At 55.5% G+C, this 24,835-nt stretch overlaps 2 protein-coding genes and 1 long non-coding RNA gene across 4 annotated transcripts; 1 reads left to right on the plus strand and 2 right to left on the minus strand.

Annotated features, from left to right (window-relative positions):
* Positions 1-150: 150 nt before the first annotated feature.
* TBC1D22B (TBC1 domain family member 22B) lies at positions 151-12,003 on the minus strand. The gene is made up of 13 exons (XM_038162637.1): positions 11,830-12,003; positions 8,061-8,117; positions 6,818-7,137; positions 5,856-6,035; positions 5,316-5,386; positions 4,809-4,937; positions 4,344-4,409; positions 3,380-3,494; positions 2,815-2,921; positions 2,390-2,465; positions 1,981-2,108; positions 1,654-1,749; positions 151-1,185 (listed from the first exon to the last, which is right to left on the minus strand). The coding sequence occupies exons 1-13, from the start codon at positions 11,883-11,885 to the stop codon at positions 1,057-1,059; spliced, it is 1,530 nt and encodes a 509-aa protein (XP_038018565.1). The 5' UTR covers positions 11,886-12,003; the 3' UTR covers positions 151-1,056.
* Positions 8,127-12,454, plus strand: LOC119711945. The gene is made up of 2 exons (XR_005259781.1): positions 8,127-10,718; positions 12,272-12,454. It is a non-coding gene; the product is annotated as an uncharacterized LOC119711945 (long non-coding RNA).
* A 612-nt stretch (positions 12,455-13,066) lies between these two features.
* On the minus strand, positions 13,067-23,632 carry PHTF1 (putative homeodomain transcription factor 1). 2 transcript variants are annotated; one of them, XM_038162608.1, is made up of 19 exons: positions 23,469-23,632; positions 23,348-23,404; positions 23,204-23,273; positions 22,439-22,597; positions 21,966-22,125; positions 21,547-21,672; positions 20,583-20,742; positions 20,012-20,176; positions 19,536-19,727; positions 19,378-19,455; positions 18,163-18,372; positions 17,724-17,852; positions 17,039-17,311; positions 16,385-16,516; positions 16,183-16,269; positions 15,636-15,791; positions 15,153-15,248; positions 14,630-14,755; positions 13,067-14,302 (listed from the first exon to the last, which is right to left on the minus strand). In XM_038162608.1, the coding sequence occupies exons 1-19, from the start codon at positions 23,505-23,507 to the stop codon at positions 14,282-14,284; spliced, it is 2,436 nt and encodes an 811-aa protein (XP_038018536.1). In that variant the 5' UTR covers positions 23,508-23,632; the 3' UTR covers positions 13,067-14,281. The 2 variants fall into 2 exon arrangements, with proteins under 2 accessions (XP_038018536.1, XP_038018537.1); XM_038162609.1 differs by lacking the exon at positions 20,012-20,176.
* Positions 23,633-24,835: the final 1,203 nt, after the last annotated feature.

Here is a 24,835-nt window from a genome sequence, read left to right on the forward strand (position 1 = left end):
AGGAACACGGGGGGTAGAAAGCTGCAGCTCTGGAACAGCCCCCCACCTCCAGAGGGGTTCAAAACCCTGCACCAGCACAGCCAGGCATCCTTCTCAGGCGTGGAGAGGACGGGGAGAACAAGGGGTTCATGTTATAAATATAAAATCTGCTACAAAGAGAAGACATATATTGTACATCTTTGACCCATATACACAAGAACACAATATACACAGAACGCCTCGGAGGAGCGGGGACGTTGGCAGGAGGTTTTGGAGAGATGTTGCTCCCTTACCAGCACCCCCTCCGTGCCTTCCCCACAGCCACGTGGGGCTGTGCTCACAGAACATCAGTCACCAAAAGTTCCGCCAGGCTGGCGCTGCATCGTTCCAGGGGGTGAGGGTGGAGTGGTCGTGGCCCCCGTGGTGCCCGCCCTGCTGCCCTGGGGGAGAGGTAGGCGAAGAGGATGGAGACAAGGAGGGAGGGCAGGCACGAGGGACTCTCTTGTGAAGCCACAAAGGGCTTGGGGGGGGTCTCTGGACCCTCGGAGCGAAGGTAGGCCCTGAGAGAAACTTCTTGGCCTGCCACCCTGGTGGGGAAGGATTCTGCGGCCAGGCAGGTCTCTGATAAGGCATTTTCATCTGGGGCTTGGCGCAAACGGTGGCAGAAGACAGGAGGGAGCAGATGGGGTGCAGGGCAACGGGAGGCAGCAAAGCTGAAGTGGTCCCAACCAGACAAGCCCAGGACAGAGAGTGGAGGGGACAGGAGGGCTTCTTCTCTGGCTCAGTTGATCTGTAAAGCTTCTCCCATGTTCTCTCTCGGCCCCTTGAAGCCTCCCTGCCCGGCGCGAGCCACCAGCACGGAGTGAAATACTGAGAGTCGTCAAATGGCACATCCAGGCGCACGGAGTGGCAGACAGGCACACGTTCAGAGTTAAGACAAGAGTTCGGGTGAGCTTTGTACAGCAAAGAGCAGCTGCTGGCTGGAGTGTCCGAGGAGCTGGGATGACAAAAATGCCACAGTGATCGGATCGGGCCGGGACAAGGGGCGGGCAGGCAGAGAGGAGCCAGTCTGGGCACCTATCGGCGGTAATGGTTTGGGGCATCTGCAAACATGTACTTGAGTCTGTAGGCCTCAGCCAGCAGCAGCCCAATCTCTTCATTACCCCAGTGGATCGTGGGCAGGTTTTGCAGCAACATCAAAAGGCCCTGGAAGAGGGGAAGATGCTTAGTTTGGAGAGGCTGAAGGCAGAGCACGGATCCAGTGCAGGCTTGGGGCTGGCTGAGCAGTGGCAGCAGCGCTCAGCAGCTTTTGCTCACCACACCTGCAGGTCTGAAAGGCTCAGGGACAACATCGAGATGTGCTTGGGTCTAGATCTGAACCAGTGAAGCACCCCAAGCCCCTTGGAATAAGAGTGCTGCTACAGGGTTACAGCTGGACACAGGAGGGCAAACACTGTGATCAGGGCTGGAATGGGATGTTTGAACCCTCCAAGAGCTCTGTTCTCTGTCCTTGTCACCGAGGCTCAAGTTACTTCCAGGCAAAGCTCCTGAGACCAGACGATCTTGGAGCCAGCTCTGCCAGCTGTCTGTATCCTCACTGGGCTCCCAACCAGAGCAACTGCCTCCCCTCTACTTCCCTTCCCCAGGGAGTCACCCCCAGCCTCAGGATCTTACTTGGAAATCTTCCTCATCCAGGATCTCCTTCCGCCACTTGATCAAGAAGGCAGCACAGACGTACAGGTGGAAGTGGGAGAATCCCTCTGGCTCTGACTGTGGACAGCAAAACTCTGGGTGAACTCCTGCAGCTCAGCTGGAGAACAAGCCCCAGACACAGGTGTCCTACTGGGCCACCCATCGCCCAGCTGGCTGTAAACATCCTGCGACCACACTGCTTTGTTTCCCTCAGCACCCCGGCTGGTGCCAGGAGACCTCTGTCCCCGTGGGGACAGGGACACCAGTGACAGTGACAAGCCAAGAGGGAGGTCAGTGGAGCCTGCATACCTGGTAGGTGTCCCAGAGGCGGATGGTGCAGCGCAGGGGCAGCTCCCTCATCAGCAGGTTGTTCATCCAGCGAAAGGCAAACTGCAGGTACTCGACCTCGTACTTCCTAAAGTGATTATGTACCTGCTCTGAAACAGCACATTTCACTTACACACCTGGGGCTCACAGCGCCCCAGCTCCTGCACGCTGCTCACAGCACAGTGCCTTTCACACGCTTTCAGGCTGAGGCTTTTTTCTCCCAAATTCCTTCTCTCCTCACCCTGTGCTGTCACCGGGGAGTTTCTGGCTGACCCTGCCCTGCTCTGGTTCCATGAGTGTTGCAAGAAGTGTCTAGCCCTGCCCTGAGAGCTGTCCCAAAGGAGGCCTCCCTCTGCTGTGACAAACCTGACCAGACTCCCGTGTCACCTACCATCGATCCTGCTGACCAGCTCCTCCAGGGCTTTCACTTTCTTCTGGATCCCTGGCTGTGCAAAGGTGTAATTGTCCTGGGGGGAGAGGCCCTGAGTCAGCAGCTTGAACAGCAGCTAGAAATGATCAAACCCAGATCAGCAGCCGGGCAGTTGGGATGAGATTATCATGAGCCAAGGAGACAGAGCTCTTGAGCACCAGGACTGTCTGCCTGCTGTGAGTTCCTGGTCAGGACAGGGCCATCTGGACAGCCCCAGCACCCATCGCCCCAGGATTCCACAGATTAACAGATTCAGTGAAGAAACTAAAGACACTGAAGTAGCAAAACCTCCCTGATGCTGGAATACTCACCCAGACAGGAAGAAGGGACAACCACACTGCCACCCCAGCGAGGGCAAAGGAGCTCCTGTGGCCCCAGAGGCTCACCTGTATCCCGTCCAGCAGCTTGCTCATGCACCAAAAGCTGTCAGCCTCGATGCTCCGTAAAACATCCTGGGACAGGTTTGTCACATCAAAGTTCTCCACATCCTCCTCTGCAAAACAGAGAGGGGACATCGGGGAGATGGGGGACACCAGGGACACGGGACAATCCCAGGGGCTTTATCAGGCCAAAGGTTTGCAGGAGGCACTGCAACACTCTCAAAGTCAGGAGACACGGGTCTGGCCCTCCTGGCTTGACTAACCCAGCAGTTCCATCCCTCTTCTCCTCAGGAAGAGAGCACCCAGCACGCTGCTGTCACGCCACTACATCAGATCAAATAACAGGGCTAAGCTGGCCCCTTTCCAATTTCAGAGGCTCACAAATCCTGGCAAGCAACCAGGGAGCAGAGATACAGCAAGAGGTCAAAATACAACTCCAGCCAGGCCCAGGCACTCTGAAGGAAGAGCACATCATCCTCTTCTCCAGCAGAGCAAGTTCTCCTCATGCCAGCATTTCACACCACTTCAAATCCCACAGTCAGGAGTGCTTAGAGCAGCAATTGTCACTTACCAACGTGCTCAGAGAGGAACACAACAAAGAAGGGGGTGACCAGGTCATTGATGCCCTGCACATAGCCGCTGGCTGGGTGCCGAATGGCCCAGATAAACAGGATTCTCTCAAAAATCTAGGGAAGAAGCAGGGAAAGCAGGTTCCTGCATTAGCCATGCACGAAGGGAAGGCAGAAAAGCATAACTGCTAAGCTCAGGGAGTGCAGACCATGCACTGGCAGGCTCTGCTGTAGCATAAGGTAATGTTAGAAGCATAAACATCCTAGGAGAGACTCTGTGTCATGCACAGATCCCACATGCAGGCCAGCCAAGACAGTCCAGGCTCCTCATCAAAACCTCTGCCTGATGAAATGCAGAGCCAACTTTGCAAGACCCAAACAGCTTCATATCCACAGCACAGGGCAGAGCAGCCTCCCTGGCTGAACATCGTGGGGGAAGATGAGGTGTCAGCACAGTACTTCCAGAAAAGCACCACAGATCAGGATCCTTCCCAGCAGGGCAGCCTCCCTCACACCAACCGACATTCCCAACCCCTGGACACCATGCTCTGACACCCCACACACACACACTGAGTCTGTCTGCAGAGAGGACGGGTGCCCACACCTCCTGGCCACCTCTTGAACCCATCCCTGCCCAGGCTGCTCCCATAAAAGAGGTTTTGAAGCAAAACAGAACCATCCTGTGTTCTGGTTCAAATGCCTTCCATTTCTCTCAAAAGCTTCAGGTTTTTTACCAGCTCTTGGCTACATCTTGCCAAAGCAGAGATCATCTCGTAACACCCAAGCTCCAGGTTTGATGTCTTTCAGAAACGTGGGACAAGACCAGACAGTTCCAGGAGGTATTTGCATCAGGAGCTGTCAGGCAGGGGAGTTTCCCCACCGAGTTAACTCCCTGGGAGCAGTGCTGGCCTCACTCCACACACACACCCCATGGCAAGTGCAGGGCAGGAGCTTCACCCCCCTTACCTCCTGGACGAGTGGCTGCTGGAAGAGGGGAATGAGTGGGTTGGTCCTTGGAATGTCAATGTGGATCTGGAAAAGAAGGTGGGTTACACACACCAGCTGTGCTTTCCAGGGGCACAAGAACTTGTCACAGGCTAACAGAGGAGAATCCACCACGAGTGTTCCCCCAGGCAAGAGCTGACAAGCACAGTGAGGGCTACAGATGACAGCAGTACTGAGGAAATCATCTGCAGTCTGCCCTGCTTATGTGCAGGCAGGTAGTTCAGAGCTGAAATTTTCCTAAATTAGATCCATTTAGGAAAAGCTTAAACTAAGAAGGACACAACCACGGTGCCTTCTCCCCAAAGACAGGGCTCCTCCCAGCTACAGCTAGAGCAAGTCCTGGCATGACCCCACCCATGGGGACAAGCAGCAGCGAGAGAGAGGACAGGGCTATACCCCTGCGGGAAGGCAGGAGGAGGTTCCTACCTGTCTGTAGGTGTCCTGGTGGTGCTCCTCGTTGCGGGAGTCGTAGTACTGCTGGATGAAGCCGAAGTACTCCTCCCTCTTGCGCTGCAGGGTCAGCTTGCGGCGCTCCGAGTTGGCGGGGAGGTAACCCTGCAGTGGAGAACCCAGCTCAGGGCAGACCCTCCTTCCTCACCACCCCGAAATCCTGCCAGCTGTGCACAAACATCAGCACGCGACTCAGGAGCTGGGCAAAGAGCTCTCATGGGATTTGGCCTTCCTGAGCCTGGAGTAACCCGGCTTTGTCAGCTTCAGCTCCTCAGAAGGGAGTGAACCACGCGGTGCCCACACAGCCTGGGCTCCGAGCTCCAAGAGGATGCAGCAGTGGCACCCCCTGATCAAAGAACCCTACAGCTCACCTGGAAGCTGGGCACTGGGAGCACGCAAGCAAAGCTGGCTATGGGACATGCCAGGTGTCCCTGAGGTGGCACAGGCCCCCCAGCCTCTGGTGTCACAGCTCCCAGTACTTACTGACAGCAGTCTCCACGTCACAGGCCGGACCTCTCTGGGCACACCAGGCCAGCTGCATTTTCTCAGCTCATCTGCAAACGGACAGTGGTGGCAATGGATTAGATCCTAGGCACGTCCAGGCACCACTACACCTAGAAGGAGAGGAAAGCCCAGTCTGCTCCTGCAGGCTCTGCAGACAGTGAGCCTCCAGGAAGGCTCCCACACTAGCAATGACTGGGGAGGTGGGTCTGCTGCAAGGAGAGCAGAGGTGATTTCAGCCCAGCTCGGGCACAGAACAGGGAGCTGCAGGGTCACCAACGTGCCAGGACCTCAGTCCTCACGCAGAGACAGCCCCCAGTGATCCCAACCATCATGTGCAAGATGGAGAACGATCAGGGACACTCAGGGAGGGGCTGGAGGACATCACCATCTGCCAACAGGGCGATTCCTGCAAACACCCGTCTGCCACAGCTGCAGGCAGTGGTTTTTCCACCCCGAAGCAGAGCTGATGCAGGCAGCAGGCCCCTTCTGCCCTGGCCACCCTCGCTGTGCCCCACTCACCCAGGTCGGTGTTGTGGCTGGAAAGGAGCTGCCGGAACTTCTCCAGGCGCGTTTTCTCCCGCACGGTCATGGGGGGAGCCCCGGAGGCGTTCTGGTCAGAGATGCGAGCCACCAGGGGAATGACAGGCCGGAGGGGGAGGGACTGCTGCTTCTGCAGGGGGCTCCGCACACAGGCCTCCTCTAGCAAGGAGCAGAGGCTGCACTGAGCTGGGGATGGAGGCTCCAGCTCTGCAACCCCACCTCACTGCCACAGCCACTGCAGATTCCACCCTTCCATCCCTCGGAACAGCATCGCTGGCCCACTCCAGTGATCAGCACCGGCCTCTGTGGTGCCTCTTCCACCACCTCCCCCCCTTTCTGCCTCCTTTCCGTCCTCCTGCATCCAAACACCTGGCTGCAAGTGGACCAGACTTCCCTCCACACGTGGGTGGGACACAGGAGACAGGGCAGAACTGATGTTCAGATCTGCTCTGCTCTCCAGATCCAAACATCAACCCAGCTGATTGCTTGTGCAGAGAGGAGCTGATGGGCTGCCAGTGCCACCTCCTGAGGTGCTCTCCCTGCACAGGCAGGCAGGGCAGTGAGCAGGGGCTGCTGCTGCCCAATTCCCTGCCCAAGCTGTGTCAACACCACCTCACCCAGACCTTGGCCAAGAGCAGCACACCAAACCACCGTGGAAGCAGACAGGGAGCAAGTCCCAGAGAGAACTTAACAGATCTGAAAACAGACTGAGCACCCAGAACAGGGAACACTCTGGGGCAGACACGCCTGTATGCAGGAGACTGAGCAGCTGAGGACACAAGCATTAAAGCCAGGCCTCTGGAAATGGCTCCTTGGAGTACAGGACACTAAAAGGAGGAAAAAGCCTCTTGCCCATACTGGGAGCAGCAACGAGCAGTTGAGTTCAGTGGCCAAGCAAGAGGGCACTGGGGCAGGAGGCTGCTCCTGAAGATGGCTCTTACCAGAGGTCCTGGAGAGCTGGGCCTCGCTGCTGGACTTGATGACCTTGCAGTTGGTGGGCAGGTCCCCGAGGGCAGGCTGGCACCGCTCGGGCTTCGCCCGCAGCTTGCTGTGGTTCTCCAGAACCTGCGCTGCCGTGGCCTTGGCCACCTTAGAGTTCAGAGTTTGCAAAGAGGACGAGGAGGAGGAGGAGGAGAAGTCCTCGTCTTCGTCGTCCCCGATGTCCCAGGCGTCGCTGGTGCTGCGGGCAAACTCGTGGAAGCTGGAGGCCTTCTTGCTTTTCATGGGCAGCCCGCTGGCCTTGGAGCGGTCCTTGATGAAGCTGAGAGCACAGGAGCAGGATCAGAGCCCTGCTGTGGGATGAGCTCATTTTCCTTCCCCACGCTCTCCCTCCAATCGGCCAATCCCTTTTTCCAGTTTCCCTGTTCCTCCTCCCAGACCTCAGGAATCTGTTCAGCCTCTCTGGGCTGCCCGCTGTCAGGAGTGGCTGTCACGGGCTGCTGTGCCAGCAGTCTCAGAGGCCACAGTGGCAGCACACAGCTGGAGAGGTGCCAGCCTTCCTGGCTCAGGAGGGCAAACGGGAGACAGGTACAATTCCTCCAGCTCTGCCTCCCCCCACCCCACACACAACAGGCAGATTAACACCCAAAAAAGATCTTGCAACCTGGAGAGAGGCATGTCAGAGGGCAGACAGAGCAGGTCTCCTTCCATGGACACTCCCAGAACAGCAGCAGCTGTTCCCAGCAGCCAGAGCAGCCTGGGACCTTCCCCAGGCACAGAAGGAATTTACTCTTTAGGGACAGCAGCCAAAGTCCACCACCTGCAGCAGGGAACTTTCACCGCTGCACGGGACAGGGGCAAGGAGGCAGTTCAGAGCAGCAATTCTGCTTTTTCCTGCAGGGAAGGCTGCTGCAGCCCTCCAGCCTTGTAGCTGCTGGGCAGCTTTACCTCCCTTTCCCTTAATTCCTCCAGCTCCAAAGAGGAGCAGAAGAATCAGACACAGCTTAAAAAAAAAAATAAATCTGTTTCCTTTGATGTGGGTGCTGCTGTATGGATTTGTGGCCATAAAGGGCACCAGCAGATAAGCTCTCCCTGCAAGCTTTCACAGAGCTCAAGGCAGCACCACAGCCCTTGCACTGCTGTCCTCCTCTGCTGCAATATCACAGTGCCAGGGATGCTGGAGACCTCCACCGACTGCACAGCTGCCAGGCCCCGTGGCTGCATCTCCAGCAGACAAACACTCACTTTTTGGTGAGCCGGGAATCCAGGGGAGGATGCTGTGCTCCATAGACAGGCTGAATGCTGCAGGAAGGGGAAAAGAAAAAATCCAAGGTGCTGTGAAAAGAGGTCCTACAAATAAGCTCAGCCTAAACTGGGGTCATGCTCCTTGCCTGCTATCGGGAGCTGAATGAAAGCCCAAAAGCAGCTTCAAAAAACCTTCTAAGTCACAAGCCTGAGATCCAAAGTGCCACACGCAGAGGAAGAGTTGTTCTTTGCAGGAGCAAAGAGAAGCCTTGTTTAAACTCTCAGGCCCGGTCTAGCCTGACTGGGATTTGAGATCTGCTCTCTCCTGCACCCCCAGCTCGCTTCACGTGTCCAGGTGCCTCAGTCCAGCTGCTGCACACTCTGACATTTGTTCTCTTTTCCAGTCTGGGGAACTCACCCTCCCAGGCCCTGTGGGACAGGGAAGGTCTCCAGGCACTGACACTGGGGCTCCTCCATGAAGGTACTTGAGGGTTTGAAGCCCGTGCTGGCTCTCAGGATCACAGCCAGTGCCACGGAGAAGGAATTCCTGGTACAGGACGTGGTTTGACTCGGGTCCAAACCCTGGTTTAATCAATTACTTCCTATGTGGCCTGAAATGAGTCACCACGCCTTGGTCCCTGGTTCCTTGGGACAAGGAGCCTGAGGGCTCCAGGCCCTACAAGGGGGGGCATCACCTCAGAGAGGAGCTACTAAAAAAAAGTTCATCTCTGTTTTGACACTCTGGAGGAGAGATGGGGATCCTGAGTTATCACCTGCATTGGAGGAACTATTCACAGCCACCCCACCCGGGGAAAGAACCTCTGGAAAACAAGTTCTGCGATGCCATGGCACAGACAAAGGCCCTTTCAGAGCTGGCACACAAGGAACAAGCTTCCCTTGGGTCAATAGAGCTGGCCTGGTTTCCAGGAGCTGCAGATGGTGCCCGGCAGTAAAACCAGCAGGCCCGGCCACGGAGGAGAGGGATGGCAGCCTGCTGCAGCTGGGAACAAGCTGAGGATGCAAAAGCAACAGGTCCAGCTGGCAGGGGAGGGACGCAGAGAGCCAGGGAGAGGCTGGAAACAGCCAGAGCACACTGAGATGCTGGTGGGGCAGCCCAGCCGGGGTGGGCTCACCACTGCAGGGGCTGTCCCTCGTGGCTGGAGTCCTCGCTGAGTTCATCCACCCAGGATGAAGCCCAGGACAGTGTGTGATGACTAACGAGCACCTGGGAGTCAGGACTGCAATTAAGCAGAGGCACCTCCACGGGTGGACATAGCAAAGAGATGATGAGGAGGAAGAAGAACAAGCCCTCCAGATCTGCACTGCTTCCCAGTGACTTGTGGCAGCTCCCTGCAGGACAGGAGCCAGCAGAGCCTCTCCATGGCCAGCACCAGAGTCACAGTGTCCCAGGATATCAGCCAAGGTTCCTCCTCCCTGTCAGGGACCCACAGGCTGCCAGAGGGGAGCTGCTCTGATTCACCTCTGAAGGCCTGGACTCACAAGACCAATGAAGGACGTGTGTTAGAGAGAGGAGGGGATGTGGCAGCCAGTGCTGGGGAGGAAACCCTTTCCTGGGGCTCTGAATCAGTGTTTGATCCAATGGCACAGGGTCCCACCTGCACACAGCTCTTTTTGAAGTCCTACAAGCCAGACACTCCCCAACAAGAATCTCAAGCTGATCTAAGCTGTGCTCCCAGCCTGACTGGACGAGTCCCCTGTCCTGTCCCAGTTCAAACTCTTTGGGACAGGCATTTCCTGTTCTCTGGATGTTCAGTGACCAGGTGTGAGGGACAGTGGCTGTGCTCCCTGTGTGACAGCTCTGGGATGATCACAGGGTGTGGGTTACTGACCCTGCAGCAGAGCACAGCTGTGAAACAGCACTGCCCCTCTGGACACACAGCACTTTGACTTCCAGCAGGCTGTTCCTCCCCTTTGAAAGCAGCATTTAAACAACCCCAGCAGACCCTGGCTGCCCATCTCGCTGAAGAGCAGGGAATAAACAACACATCACAGAGGACAAGGTGCCAGAGCACTCAGCCAACACATCCCTAGAAAATTACCAGGCAGAGAATTCCCAGGGCAAAAAAACCACAAGACAGCACTGGAAGAACAAAACAGCATTTACCAGTTCTGAACTGACACCTAAAATCCACCCTAAATCTACAGGGACCAGAAGCTAATAAACTTTATTAGCAAATAAAAGCTAATACAGCTGAGTGACCAAATGCACCAAGTGTCGTGGAAAAGGAAGCTAACACGGCATCCAAAGGCTCCCTGTGCCAGATTGTCAGGGGAAAGAAAGGAGAGAGCCAAGAATCTGCACAGGAGGCTCTCCCAAAGCTCAGACTGAAAGAAGAAAGGGAGGTTGATGTCTGGTGACCATGGATGCAGGACATCCCACCTCCACCCTGCAGTCAGGCTGCTGGTGGTGGTGTCCCTGGAACAAGCAGCGCTCAGGAGGGAACGAGGCTCCCGGGTGCAGGACATGTGCCAGGCAGGCAGGGAAGGAGAGAGCACTGCCAACACCTTCCTGCAGAGCATCTGGGGCAGGCCCGGCTGCCGGCCAGACCGGCTCACCTGCTCAGCTCAGGAGTCACCAAAAGGAGAAGAGAGGTGCTGTCCACGACCACCAGCTGAGAGCACGGCCCACTCCTTCGGGTAAGAGGCAGGAGCGGGTGGGAAATAACCCAGGGAAAGCACGGGATCTTCCTCCCACAGGGCAGCAGAGGAGGAGCAGAGAGCTCCTTGCTCTCCCTCTGCTTACCACAGACATGGACTGTCCAGCCAACCTGAAGGAGCTGCACCGTGACAAGCAGATGAGTGAAAACACTTTAGAAAGAGATATTTAACTGGCCCAGCAGGATTTAAAACCAACGGAGCATTTCAGACTGCACCCATACCCCAGGAGGCAAAGGGCAGGGTTCAGATAAGGCAAAGGAGAGCAAAAGTGAGGAGCACCAGGCAGGAAAAGCACTCGAGAAGCCTCCACAGAGAGGCTGATGCCCTCTTTCCGTGTCAGCCTTGCTCCCAAGGCGTTGTAGGGAGCTTCTCCTTCATCAGCACCAGCCTCTTCTTCCTAAACACCATGTCAATCACACATTTCGCTTGTTTCTCCCATCCCTGAGAGAGCAAAGGTGCCTTGAGAGGAACCAGGGCATCACAGGCAGAGGAACTGAGGCAGGGGAGGTTCGAGCAGAGCCCTCACAGTCCCTCCCCTTGGGCAGAGGGGCACCAGGGGCGACATCCCAACAGGAGAGGGGAATGGGGGCTCCTGCCTGTCAGGGACACCCCTCTGGACAGAGCTGCTGCCAGCCAAGGCGACACCTCTAAGGGCTTCGGGAAGGATGAGTTTTCTTCAGCAGCTGTGGAAAGGAAGATGGCCCAGCCCTGGCTCTGAGCCGACCCCAAAGAGGCCTCCGAGGCACCCCGATCCCTCCATCCTGCTTCCCATGGGCACACAGGGGGTGTCCGCAGCCCCCACACGCCTGCCTCGTCCTACTGAGCTGAGGGAGGACCCTGACCCTCCCTTGTCCCCTGTACACGGAGCCTTCCCCCAGCAAAATCCCGGTCCCGCAGCCCGGGCTGGCCCCGGCATCCCCCTGCTCCAGGGAGGACCCCCGGGGCCCCCGGCCAGTCCTCAGCCCGGACAGATCCTGCGGGTATCCCCGAGCCTCACAGGGGTGCCCTCAGCCCGACCCCGGCCGGGTGACCGCCCCCTCCCCAGCCGGAGCGCGGGGGGCGCGGCCCTCGCACCCTTCCCGGGGCTCACCTGCCCGGCAGCTTGGCGCTCCGCTTCCAGAACTGCCTGCCGCTCTCGGCCGCCATGGCGGAGGGCGGGGCGGGCCCGGCGGGCCGGCCAGCCCGCGAGCGGGAGCGGGGACCCCCGGCCGGCCGGCCCCCGGCGCGGCGCGGGGCGCGGAGCAAGGCGCGGCCCCCGCAGCCGCCTCAGGCCCGCCCGCCCGCAGCCCGCGCCGCCGCCATCTTGGCTCCGGGCGGGCGCGGCCCCGCCATTGGCCGCTGCGCGCGAGGCGTCGCGGATCCACCAATCGCAAGCGGGCACGGCCGTGACGCTGGCGGGGGGCGGGGCCTGCTACGCCGGAGGGGCGGGAGAGACCATGCGGGGCGCGGGGGGGACGCGGGGCGGCACCACCCGGCTCCTGCGGGGGGGCTGAATGGCATTTTCTGGGATTTTGGGATTTCTGCTTTTCCAGGGAATTCGCGGCGCGGTTCCATCCCCGCCCTGGATCCCGCTCGCCTGTCGGGTGGCGTTCTATGTCCGGTGAAGTGGCTGCTTCGGTCTGACACAGGAACTGTTTCTGTTCAGACTTGTAGAATTAAATGAATTAAATGAATTAAAAATTGCCTCCAGGCAGCGTGGCATTTTCTGCACCAGACGCTATTATTTGTCTTCTTTTTATTTATAGTGCATAAAGCCCATAAATAGTGCTCCAGATTGGAGTAACACCTCTCATATTATTACTATTATTCTCCACCCCACTTATTCCCATATGGAGCACTGAAGAATAATTACTAATGAGTAATTATGCAAATATTCGATTGTATATGCAAATTAGGGGACAAAATCTTTTCCTACTGCCATCCCATAACAAATACCAAACACCTGCAGCACAAAGAACTGCAAAAAAAAAGCAAAAATAAATTAAAACCACAGACAAGTACAAAATAGAATGGTATGGGAAGAGTCAACACCTGAACCACAGCCCCGCCTGGGCGGGATCTCCCCTTCCCTAACCCTTCCTCTGTGCTTCCTGCATCCACGTGGCCTTGGAACGCCTCACAAGGGATGGATGTGCTGGCTGTAAATATTTACCCGTTGCACACACCTTCTCACAGGCTCCAGGGGTGCTGACTGCAAATCCCTCATTGTTTCTACCAAGATCTTAAAACCCAGCTCCAGCTCACGGCCTGCTGGTCCTGCGCTGTCTAAAGCAGGCTCTTGGTTGGCTTTCAGGGGCATGAGCCAGGTTTTACCCACAAACATGCTGTTCTGGAAAACAAATGTGATTTATTTTATTAATGGATGTGTCCCTGACCCCCCATTCCAGTAAGAGATGTTCAAAAAGATGGTATAAAAATCATCAAGTGCTGTAGAAACCGTTGGCAACGATGAGGTGCTTGTCCTGCAGGTTTATTTGCACATTTTGCTGTATAAAAATGTCACCTCCTTTGACATCTCACAGCTCTTCCTTGCACAGGAAATAGCTGTAATCAATTTACTACCAAAACTTCTTCTGCCGTTCCACCCTGCTGTGAAGGAATGAGAAGTTCCTCAGTTTTTGCTCTTTTCACCTCCAATAAATGGAATCCAGTGGAGCCAGGGAAGTGTTACAGAAGCCTTCAAATGTTTTCCTGCTCTCCAGGACCTTTCTAAAGATGAAGCTGAGGAAGTCTCTGTGGTTTTTTCCCCCAGATTTCCTCCCCAGGTGTTCAGGGTGAGGCTCTGTCACAGTGCTGGGCTGCAGAGCTGCTGCCACAGCCAGGACAGGAAGGAGCCGAGAACTCCAGGGAGCAGATGTGGCAAAACATCCTCCAGCTCACCAACACCGTGCCTGTAGCTGCTGAAAGGTTCTTCTCCTGGAACCACTGCCCTCGATAATTCCCTGGCAGCAGCCCCAGCTCAAGCCAGCAGCAGGGTTTGGGAGGGGGATTCACCCCGTGCACCCCGGGGCGCCTCAGGACGGAGGCAAAGCCTCGAGCACGCAGAGCTCGAAGGGAAGAAAAGCTCTTCAGCACAGCCAGGGCAGCACAGCGAAGGATTCTCCAGCTGGAACATTCCAGGGCAGCCCCAGCAAGGCTGACTGGGCCAGGAGGGCTCAGTCCCCCCTTGCCACATGCCAGGGCCCAGGTTTTACAGGAACACGGCCCCAGGCACAGCCACTGGTGTCCCCCAGCTGCAGCTCTGGTATGGCTTTAGTGTTTGATGTCCCACAGCAGCTCCTGCAGGTTCAGAGCCAGCTGCCAGCATTGGCACCATTCATCCAGCTTGTCTGTGCATGCCATGGGCTGACCTCACTGGTGAGACCAGCTCACTCTGGATGGGGCAGAGCACTAAAGCAGAAAGAAAACTTCTGATGCACACACCGGGAATCTGTTTAAAAGTTGGAATTACAGATTTCTGTCAGTTTTCTTCTTTCTGCCCACACTGCTGGTTCTCTTCTCTGGTGTCTGGTGGAGATGCCCAGGGCTGACATTCTGCCAGTTCATGGTTTAATTTTCCATAACTGCAGAGAGAGCAGAAAGGGAGTTTGGGTCTAACAGGAACGGTCTTCATCTCCAACATTCTGTGTCTCCTGCCCACCCCGCTCTGCTCAGTGAGCTCCAGTTTCAGGATGAGCCACAGGAGGACTGGGATAAAGGGAGGAACCCTGGATCCTCACAGCTCCACCTGAAGGGAACTGGAACTGAAGTGAGCCCTGTCCCTCCCCCCAGAACTGGCTCAGGGAGGTGGGGACACACCCAGCAGGGTCCCACTGCAAACCCAGGCTTCCCTCAGGGCTGTGACCCCAGAAGTGACCCCAGAGCTGCTCTGGCTGGGACAGGGAGCTTACTCTGATGTTGAATCCCAGCAGGTCACTGATCACTCCTGAGACAGCAGACAGGATGACAACCCGTGTGATGTTGTAGATCAGTGGGTTCATGGTCAGCCCATACAGCCTGAATGGACTGTCCAGTTCCTGCAGAGACAGGACAAGGCTCCATTAGCACTCCCCAACCCCACAGAGTTCATCCTCTGACTTCTAGCTCAGCACTGGCACTCCAACAGACTGGGCTGCCTCTGTGTCCTTCCTTAGACTGAGCTGCCAGTGCTCCAGAGACAGCTCCTGCTGAACCCAAAGGCTCTGCAGCAAGCCCAGCCTCTCCTCTCCCTTAGTTAAACCACTGCTCATCAAGAGTTCCCAGCACTAATTAACCACGCTGGCCTTGTGCTGCTCCCTCTCCTGCCACAGCTGCAGCAGCCCTGAAACCCCCTTTGTGAGCACGAAGTCAGAGAGCCAAGGGAAGGGCAGGGCCACGTGGCACTGCCATAACTCCCTGCTGCCAGAAAACCCAGCCATGCAGGCAGAGCCTCACCTTCAGCAGCTTTGTGGACAGCTTCAGCACATTGTTCACCAGGGAGAGCTGCTCCTTCTTGTTTGGCTTCTTCTCCATCTTCAGGTACAAGTTTATCTGTGACACACACCACAGGCCAGGGGTTGACATCCCAGCACCAGCCCCCAACTGATTCCAGACTAAGGGAAATTGGGGCCATTTTTGCAGTCTGCTGTCACTCCCGAGGCAGTGAATTTAGCACTGATAACATCCTGCTTTTCCAATTGTTTTGGCTAACACACATCAACCAAGAGACCAAAATAATCTTGAACTTTGGAGTTTGAGTCTGGCCCAACAGGACCAGCTCACCCCCCATGCTGACCAGTGCTTTGCTGCCTTCTGGCCAACGCAAGGGTTGATCCCCACACTTCAAATTTGATCCCAGTATTTAAGCTGGTTTGAAATACAATAATTGTATCCAAACAAAGCACAAAGCCCAGGGGAGAAGCAGCTGAAGGGAGCTACCTGCTCAGTGAGCAGGATGGAAATGTTGCTGTATTTCTTGTTGGTCTCAGAGCCCAGAGATGCCAGACGTAGCAGGAAGAGGAGCAGTGCTGCCTCCCACATCAGGAACTCCCAGTTGTAAGCTGCACTCAGAAAGGTTTTGTGACCTTTAAGAACCTGTGTGGGGAGGAAACAAAGCACCAAATGTCACCGACAGAGTGCCTGTTCTTGGGACACGTGCACAAGCACTGCCCTTGCTCCTCCTCTGCCCAGCCCTGTGTGCTCTACAGCCACTGACAGCTCTTCCCAGGAGTGTAAATCACTCCTGTGATGGGGTTACAGGGAAAGGTCTCATTTCTAACCTGCCTTTAGCTTGGAATTGGAGATTTTTTCCTTCTGCTCAGCCTTGTTCCTCCTCTCCCCTCCCTCTGTCCAACTAACAGGCAATGAAGTGCCTTCCCTTGTCCCTCTGGCAGTCACCAAGCCTTTTGTAGGCTGGTGAAAGAAAAGCCTCCAGCACTTGGGAGGGTTCTCCCTACTCTGTAAAGCACAAAGGTTAAAATCTCACCTGGGCACAGCAGATAAAAGCAATTGAAAGAGCCAGTAAAAAGACTGAGGACACCACAACATCCACAGACCTCTGGGGGCCTCGCCTCTGCAGAAACAAGGACACGGGGTCAGGCCTGAGGGGGGTGTGCAGGCAGAACTCCCCACAAACAGCTGGCACTGGCACTGGCACCCCCCTGCAATAACCCCAGAGCAGGACTCACCTTCAGGTAGGAGCGAAGGGATAACCAGATCTTGATGTTCTCCACCTTCTTGAGCCTGAAGTGAGGGATTTCGTATTTCCTGGCTTTCCGAGCAGATGTGATGTGACTGAAGAGCTTGGCAAACAAAAACCTCTGCAAGTTAACACCAGAACCATAAATTAGTGTAAAACAGAACAGACTGCTTGGGATTCTCAGCGGTACCTGGCAAAAGGGTCACTGGGGAAGCTCAGCAGGAGACCTGGGTGCTCAACCTCTGCAGCAGCAGTTTGTTTTCATAGAATTCCAGATTGGTTTGTGTTGGGAGGGACCTTAAAGCTCATCATTTTCCAGCCCTTGCCACGGGCAGGGACACCTTCCACTGTCCCAGGCTGCTCCAAGCCCTGTCCAACCTGGCCTTGAACACTTCCAGGGACGGGGCAGCCACAGCTGCTCTGGGCAACAGGGAGGGGACGCAGTGAGACCTTGGGGACAGGTAAGGGGGGAACAGGGGAGTCAGGAATGCTATTGATTGGTATCATGTGTGACTGATCAATAAGAGCCTTCCCAGACTGCCCTCCCTGACCTTGGCAAGGGCTGGGATGAGATGAGCTTTGAGGTCATCATCCCATTTTTATTCCTGCTTGCCAGGTTCCTGAAAGGCACCTTTAAACCCACCTGTTTGTAGGTCCTCTCAGCAACACACATCATGAAGAAAAACATCCAGGTTAAGCAGAGCCTTTCCAGGAAGTTGATGGCAGACAGGATGAGCACAGGGGTGCTGATCGGGGCTCCACAGAAGATGTGCAGAAGCTCCATCAGAGAAATGGAGCAGAGCTGCTCCAGGTTGTCCGTGCGGAACAGTCTGTAGAGGAATGGCAGGAAGGCCAAGCCGATGGTGATGACGTTGCCCAGCATCTGATACCCCACTCCTTGCTGGTGGGCATTAACCTGGCAAGCAGGGATAAAAACGGGATGATTACCTGGGGTTTGCATCAAGGAAAAGGCCTGTTGTTGTGGTAGCAAGCAGTCAGTTCCCCTTCCCTCCACAGGACAGAGCCCAAAATAATCCCACCCGTTTCAGTCCAAACCCAAAAGCAATCAGCCAAATAATCAACCCCCCACCCTTAGCACCCTGCAGAGACAATCAGAGATAATCAGCATTGTCAGTCTTCAGGAGACCTCCTAAATTGGGGGCTAGGCAATTTTTCAGTGAGAACACATGGGACAGCCATCTTTGCAGCTGGGGAGGGAGCAGTGTCACACTGCCCCTGGTATTTGCACGTGTAGCTATTTCCAGGGGTTTTGGTGGCTGTTTTCTGAAGTGGGAGGGGGAGGTTGCAATGGCACACAGCCCCCTTACCCTGCTCATGATGATCCCACTGATCTCCAGCACGGACATGTCCACCTTCTTGCAGTCATTCCCTTCCCAGATCAGAGCACTCACTTTGGCAGACGCCGGGCTGGTGTTCTGCAGCCAGAACAGATGGTTCTAGAAAAGAGAGGAGTGCAAAAGCTGGGTCAGCTCTTTCTGTCCTGCCCTAAGCAACACCTTTGCCTACGGCGCATTTGGATTGAGGGGGAGATTCCATTTTGGGTTAAACACTTTGTTTTGGGATCAGTAGCCATGCAGAGGGAAGGGACACAATCATGAATCACTGATACCATTTAGAACACTCCAGAGTCTGGCTTCATCCAGGCTGCTCAGCTCCTACCAACAGCATCCTCGTGTGCCACTCAGGCGTGGGAAGGCAGGGGGAACAGGGAGAAGCACTCCCAGCTGCTGGATGGAAACCACCAACCTGCTGGAAGACGTCCTCCTTCAGGTCCCTGCGGGAGTCCCTGCGGGAGCGCTCCTCGCTGTCGCTGGTGCCCGAGGAGCGGCACTCGGGGCCGTGCAGGAGATCGTCCCACAGCATGTCCTCGGTCTCCGAGTCCTGCCGCGTGCTCTCCGAGTCCCGCCGGCTCCCGCCGCAGCTCCGCGGCGCCGCGCTCAGGCACGACCTGGGCTCCTGCAGCGGCAGCAGAGCTCACACGGCACCGCCCCAGGGGCTCGCACAACCAGCACCTCCTCATCATCCTCCTCATCATCATCCTCCTCCTCCTCTCATCATCCTCATCCTCCTCCTCCTCCTCCTCATCCTCCTCCTCCTCCTCATCATCATCCTCCTCCTCCTCATCCTCCTCCTCCTCCTCCTCTTCTCCCCCAGCTTCCCAGAGCTTTCAGTGCTCCCAGTTGCACCCACACGGTGGAAATGGTTTAAGACAATGTTTGGGTAAAAAGCATTCACCAGAACTCACACAGAGCCCATTAATTCCCTACTTCCATTCCCAACTTACAAAATAAAAACTGATGTACTAGCTTTAATACAAAAATGTCCTTTTTTATGCCTTTTGCATAATCTGTTTCAATATTTCATTTATATTTTGTATTAATTTATATATCTCCATCTTTATAGCTTGATAGTCACATATTTATATTGTATTTTCAGGTAGGGGCAAAAAACCAAAGTAATGAAGGGACTGAGTATGTCTCAGAGAACAGATTTATTCCTTCATTAGAGGAGTTGGACTTGATCCTTGTGGGTCCCTTCCAACTCAGGATAGCCTGTGATTTTAAAATCAAAATTGATTAGCTTAAAAGCTGCAAGCACAGCACTGCCTCCCAACCACAAGAGCAATTGCAGGAGCAATTAGAGGCAGCTTGGACTGTCCTCTGCTGCCAACAGAGTTAGTTAGTTATTTGTTTGTTTGTTTGTTTGTGCTTTGTTTAACAAAGCAGCACAACCAGGACTGTGAACACTGCGAAGCTTTACAAGGCTGCCAAGAGCAGGGAGGGAAGAGGGCACACCTTGCACCTGAGGATTCTGAGGCACAATCATTTCCTAACTGTCTGTTCTGATGGAGGGGGGTTGGAATGAGATGAGCTTTAGGGTCCCTTCCAGCCCACCCCACCCTCTGATCTGTGACCCCTGCCAGGCCTGGGAAAGCTCCCTGTCCTGACCTTCCAACCCTACCTGCCTGTACAATGTGGATTCCAGTTCAGACTCCACAACGCTGTCAGAGTCTCTGGCAGCTTTCAGGGCTTGCTTGACCTGCCAAGACCAAAGGAAAGCCACCTCATTATCCACAGCAAAACAAGGTGTGGAGAACAGCACCAATCCCACCTGGCTACCTGTGAGACAGCCTGGTTGAGAGAAACCAGAGGCCTCTTCCTCTTCTCCTCGTAGCTGTTGTCACTGGAAGCCCCTTCCATGCTGGGGCGTAGCAGGATCCTCTGTGCCATGGCCTCAGCATCCTCAGCATCCTCAGCATCCTCCTCGCTCGACAGCTCGTCAGAAGCACCGTCCCTGTTGGTGCCATCATCCTGCAAATGCACAGCCAAGGCCCCACCAAGGAGCAGCCTGAGTCCCCTCAAAGGCTCAGGGGCAGAGCTGCCCCCCTGGCACAGCCCCCAACGCCTGCAGAGGCAGCACCTGACCCCCACAGCAGCAGAATTCTGCTGGCATCAGAGACTTCACAGATTTCACTCCCTCCCCCTGCTCTTGTCTTGCCCCAGAGGAAATGAGAGAGGATTTTGGGGGGTGGATTTGGAGCTGGGGAAAGGGCAGGAGGAGGAGGATGCAGCGGCAGCTCTTGGCTGTGCCTTACCAGCAGCCCTAAGCCCAGAGGTGTCTGTGAGCTGGGGGGTAACAAACCCACAATCCTGGGCTGTGCCCCCGCACCGAGCTCTGCCCCTGTCCAAACTCCTTCACAGAGAGGAGTGGGATGGCACAGCAGGACAGAATTCCACTCAGGATCTATTCCAAGGTCTTCCTGTGGAGTTGACACACCATTGGCTCAGAGGAAACTCAAGAGTAATTCCCAAAATCTTTGTTTCAAAGCTTTCAGCAGAGGTCAGATGCTTCAGCTCTTTCCCTCTCCTCAAGGAGAGAAGGTGGAAGGTGTCCCTAGCCATGGCAGGGGGTGGAATGAGCTTTAAGACTCCTTCCAACCCAAACTAATCTGGAATTCTATTCTGTGATTATGAAAAGAAAGTACCAGCACCTTTTCAGCTGCTCAGTGAGAGGCAGAAAGGGTTTCTAGGTTAGTGCAGGCAAAGATTAGCAGAAGGAGGGAATATCTTCTACTAGAGCAAACCATGCAGTTGAATACCCACACGCTTCTGGCACACAAAGAACACACTGAAAGTGTGATTTCAAAGGATCTCCCCCGGCAGTACCTGATGGCTCTTCTCCCCATCAGAAAGTTTACTTTTGTCTTTGGAGTGCAGCAGCCTGTGCTCAGATCTGGCCTGTCTGGCTTTGATGCCATCACCACCAGCACTCACTCCACTTTCTGTCTCAGTCCCTTTCTCAGCCACCAGCTTCATTCTTCTATTCCTAGGAGAGAAAATACAATTAAATGCTTTTATGTCAGGGAAAAACTCTTTGGGCTAAAACAATCTGGTCTTCCCTTGTCACACAGGCGCAGCATCAAAGAAGATACCTAAGGGATAAATCATTTTATTTGGCTGACAGGCTTTGTATGCTGAGCCTGTTGAAAAGGTTTATATCTGCTTCACCCTCACTCAACAAGTCCTTTGTAACTCTAATAGTATCTTAAAACTTCTAAATCTAGGGGAAATTTTTCATTATTTTTGTTTAAAAAAAACTAAGAGCAATTCACAAGACAAAAAGTGCTCATAAAGAGAAAGCACCTGTGAGCTGGAAACTCACCAGGAAATTCACCTGGGAAAACAGGAGGAAACAATGAAATATTATCCCATCCAATCTCTCCTCCTTTTCCCTGAGTTGCTTTTAGAGAAGGAAGGTGCCAAAGCGAGACAACTGTCCAAAGCAGAAAGCACAATTGCTTTGGAAATCACCTAAACCAGCAATATAATCTGAGCACTCACTCAAACAAGGTCACTTATCTGATAAATAAAACTCCACCACGTTCTGCAGCTCATCCAACACTTGGTTTCACACGATCTAATTTTATACAGGCTGATTTTATATGATCTAATAAGGACATACTAAATATTCCTGAGGAGTCAGCTTCCCACGTTACCATGAAAGTTTTAAGTCAAAAGAAGACTGACAGGCTGTGGGGATGGCAGTGACAGCACTGCTGTGCCTTCATTCTGCAGGTGCCAAACTGCTCCCAGCGTCACCAGCAGCACCGAGCCAGCAGGGACCACGCACCTCCTCTGGAAGAGCAGGCTGGATAAATTGGTCAGCAGAGATGCAGAGCCAGACTGCTCTTCCTTGCTGGTTCTGTCAGGAGAGCACCAACTGTTCCCATCCACGCCCACAGCCTTGCGCAACTTCCTGAGTTTTAAGACAAGGAGAATTAAGTTGGTGTGAGAAGCCACTTCAAGGTCTTTTTTTTTTAAAGATCTGAATGAGATTTGAACAGCTTTTTGGATGCCATTTTTCTGCAGCCATGCAAGCAGAATGCATGACTTCCAAATACAACACCCCAGCACGTCAGGGCATCACTGGGACAGAAAGGCACAAGGGACAAAATCTGGAGGGAACCCTTGCTGCAGGAAGCTGAAGGAGGAAGGCTGGATGCAGCCCAGCACGGGCAGCTCTGAGCCCCGGGCCCTGCTGGTGCTCACCTGCGGCGCCGGCTGAGCCCGTTGCTGCCTGCAGCTCTGTTCACCTGCGTGGACACGATCTGGCAGTGGACTGTCCCCAGCAGCAGCATGAGGCACAGGGGTCCCATCACCTCACTGGCACTCACAGCAGGCACCGTGAAGTACAGCACCACCGCCACCACTGGAAAGGGGGAAATGGCACCGAGGCAGAAATGAAAGAGTCTGGCTCAGCTGCTTGTTTTCACTCTGCTTTGCTGGACTGTTCTTTCATTTCTGCAATTACTGGTGCCACACACCTGGAAATGCACATTAAGCAGGATCCAGACAAGATCCTCACGCTTTAGATTATGGACTACAAAATCACAGACTCACTTGGCTAAGCCCTTGAGTCCAACCACTCCCCCGTAAGCCATGTGCCCACGAGCCACATCCATACATTCTCTGATGTCCCATTCCCTGCAGGAGAAGGTGCGTGGCACAGCCTGTTCCCTCACCTTGCATAACGTAGAGCACCAAGAGCCACATAAAAATACGCTGGGAAGTGACCTGTATCCACCACTGTCTGAACAAGGGGAAGAACAGCACTCTGACAATTCCCTTCCTCGTCAGCGACGTCCAGGGAATCTCAGGCTTGGCTTTGGCAAAGGTAGAGCCTTGCAATCAAAGGGGAAACGAGCCATCATTAACTGTGAATCGCAAGAGCTCCCTCGCTGGAGCTGCCCTTTGGGAAAGGGCTGAGCAGGGGGGGACAGCAGCCCAGCTTCAGGCACCGTTCAAAGCTACGCGGTCCCAGCAGACACAGCTAGAGCAGCTCCTCGTCTTCTCTCAGAGCTCTGCCTTTGACCCTTCCCTGCCCACCCGACCACCCCTGCAGAGCCACCCGAACCGCTGCCGCTCTGCTCTCAGGTTTCGGTGCCCACGAGCAGGGGCTCCCCTGGCAGCGGGGCAGGCTCTGCTTCCCCCGCGCTGCACACAGCTGGGAGGCACCTACAGGATCAGGGTGAGCTCGAAGGGACCCACAGGCATCGCCAAGTCCCTGCACAGACCCCCAGCATCCCCACCCTGGGCATCCCGGGGTGTTCTCCGGGAGCTCCGGCAGCCTGGGCCGTGCCCGCTCCCTGGGCAGCCCGGGCAGTGCCCGCACCCTCGGGGGGAGGAACCTTCCCGGTATCCAGCCTAACCCTCCCCGACCCAGCTGCAGCCGCTGCCTGGCGCCATCCCCGTCCCGGAGGGGAACGAGCAGAGCCGGCTCCGCTCACCGCTGATCAGGTCCACGTCGATCAGATCGGGCTGGATGTGCCCCTTTTTCTTGGGCTTGTTCTTGAAGCCCTGCGGGGCGGAACACGCGGCCGGGTTAGCGGCAGGGGCGCGGGGCCGCCATCTCCCCCCCCCGCCGCCGGTACCTTCATCTGGGTCTGCTCCACGGCCTTCTCCCATATCTGCTGGTCGTAGGCCCCGATCTGAGGGGAGAGGAGGCTGAGGGCACGGCCGGGCCCGCGCCCGCCCGCCCCGCGCCGCACTCACCTTCTTCTGGTACCATGAAATGGCATCGCGACAGGCCATGGGGAGCGGCGGCACCGGCGCGGCCCCGGCACCGACCCGGGACCGAACCGGGACCGACCCCGGGACCGAACCGGGACCGACCCCGCTCCCGTTACCCTGGAAACCGCCCGGCGCTCGACTGGCTCCGCCTGCCGCCCCCCTCCCCACCCACCCAGGCAGCGCCAGCCGAGCGCCGAGCGCCGCCCCGACCCTCCCGGCCCGGCGAGGAAAGAAGAGCCCAGGCGGGTAAAGGACAAAATCAGACTTTTGTTTATTAAAAAAATACTTTACAGGAAAAAAATTCTATGCATTCCGCAGGACTATTTTACAAAGAAATAGCTTAACAGTTTGACACTGGTGTACAGTCAGCTAGCGGGGGCGCGGGGCCGCCCCGCACACGCGCGAATGTCAATAAATACACTAAGGCCGCACAAAGCAAACAGTCGTCCAGGCAATTGTACACGTCCTCTGGAGGCAGAGACCTTAGATAAATTAAAACCACAGAAAAAAAAGAATCGTAGCTGCCAATCAAATCCAATGAAATCACGAAACAGCAATACAGGAGTCGGTATCTTTACATGTTGTACAGAGGTCAGGGAAGGCGGGGGTCTGGCTGCTCGGGGTGCCCTGGCCACTGCTCGGAGCCCACGGGAGGGGACAGGACGGGCTCTGGGGGACAGGGAGCGATCCCTCGGCTCCTGCCCAGCCCTCAGGGCTGCAGAGCTCAGCACTCAGCTCATCCACGCCCCTGCAGGGCCTGGGGAAAGCTCTGACAATTTGCCTTTCCTGGAACACGCAGGAAACCTGGCAGAGCACAGCACAGCCCCTGTGAAAGCGTCCCTCAGGATCCCCTGGGGACACCTGGGGGTGTCCCCCCCTCCTGGAGCAGGACCTGCACACAGCAGCCTGGAGCTGGGCTAGAGGAGAGAGGAAAGCAAAGCTGCACACTGCACTCGCCAGTCCACTTCTGGCACAGCTGAGCCACTTCAGCCCTGGGATGGTTTGGGCACCAGCACTTGATTTAAAGTCCAGCCTAAGCCTCAGTTCTGCTTCACAGCCAGAGAACTTGGTCAGTGACAGCTGTCTCCAGCACAAAGCTGGAGTGGTTTCCACCTGACACACAGCACAGAGCAGATCCTCACAGCTGGAGCGCTGGGGATTTGCAGAACTGACCAGCAGGTTTGGATTTAGGAACTGTTCTGTAGCTGCTTTCCGCTGAGAGCAACAGAAAGTTGAGACCTTCAAAACCATCCAGTCCCAACTGTGCAGGGACACCTCCCTCTGGGCCAGGCTGCCCAACCTGGCTTTGGAAACTTCCCAGGCTGGGGCAGCCGCGGCGTCCCTGGGCA

This window comes from Motacilla alba, chromosome 26 (assembly GCF_015832195.1).
Source record: "Motacilla alba alba isolate MOTALB_02 chromosome 26, Motacilla_alba_V1.0_pri, whole genome shotgun sequence".
NCBI classification, from domain to species: domain Eukaryota; kingdom Metazoa; phylum Chordata; class Aves; order Passeriformes; family Motacillidae; genus Motacilla; species Motacilla alba.

What these genes read in the sequence shown, in the direction of transcription:
- TBC1D22B (XM_038162637.1), bottom strand. Translation starts at nt 11,885, where the DNA reads ATGGCGGCCGAGAGCGGCAGGCAGTTCTGGAAGCGGAGCGCCAAGCTG. An exon ending in CCAGCTCTCCAGGACCTCTG is followed by an intron (nt 6,036 to 6,817) that starts GTAAGAGCCATC and finishes GCTCCTTGCTAG; the next exon opens with AGGAGGCCTGTGTGCGGAGC. An exon ending in AGCTGCTGGACGGGATACAG is followed by an intron (nt 2,466 to 2,814) that starts GTGAGCCTCTGG and finishes CTCTCCCCCCAG; the next exon opens with GACAATTACACCTTTGCACA.
- PHTF1 (XM_038162608.1), bottom strand. Translation starts at nt 23,507, where the DNA reads ATGGCCTGTCGCGATGCCATTTCATGGTACCAGAAGAAG. An exon ending in AGGAGGACGTCTTCCAGCAG is followed by an intron (nt 17,853 to 18,162) that starts GTTGGTGGTTTC and finishes TCTCTTTTCTAG; the next exon opens with AACCATCTGTTCTGGCTGCA. An exon ending in CCCTTCGCTCCTACCTGAAG is followed by an intron (nt 16,270 to 16,384) that starts GTGAGTCCTGCT and finishes TTGTTTCTGCAG; the next exon opens with AGGCGAGGCCCCCAGAGGTC.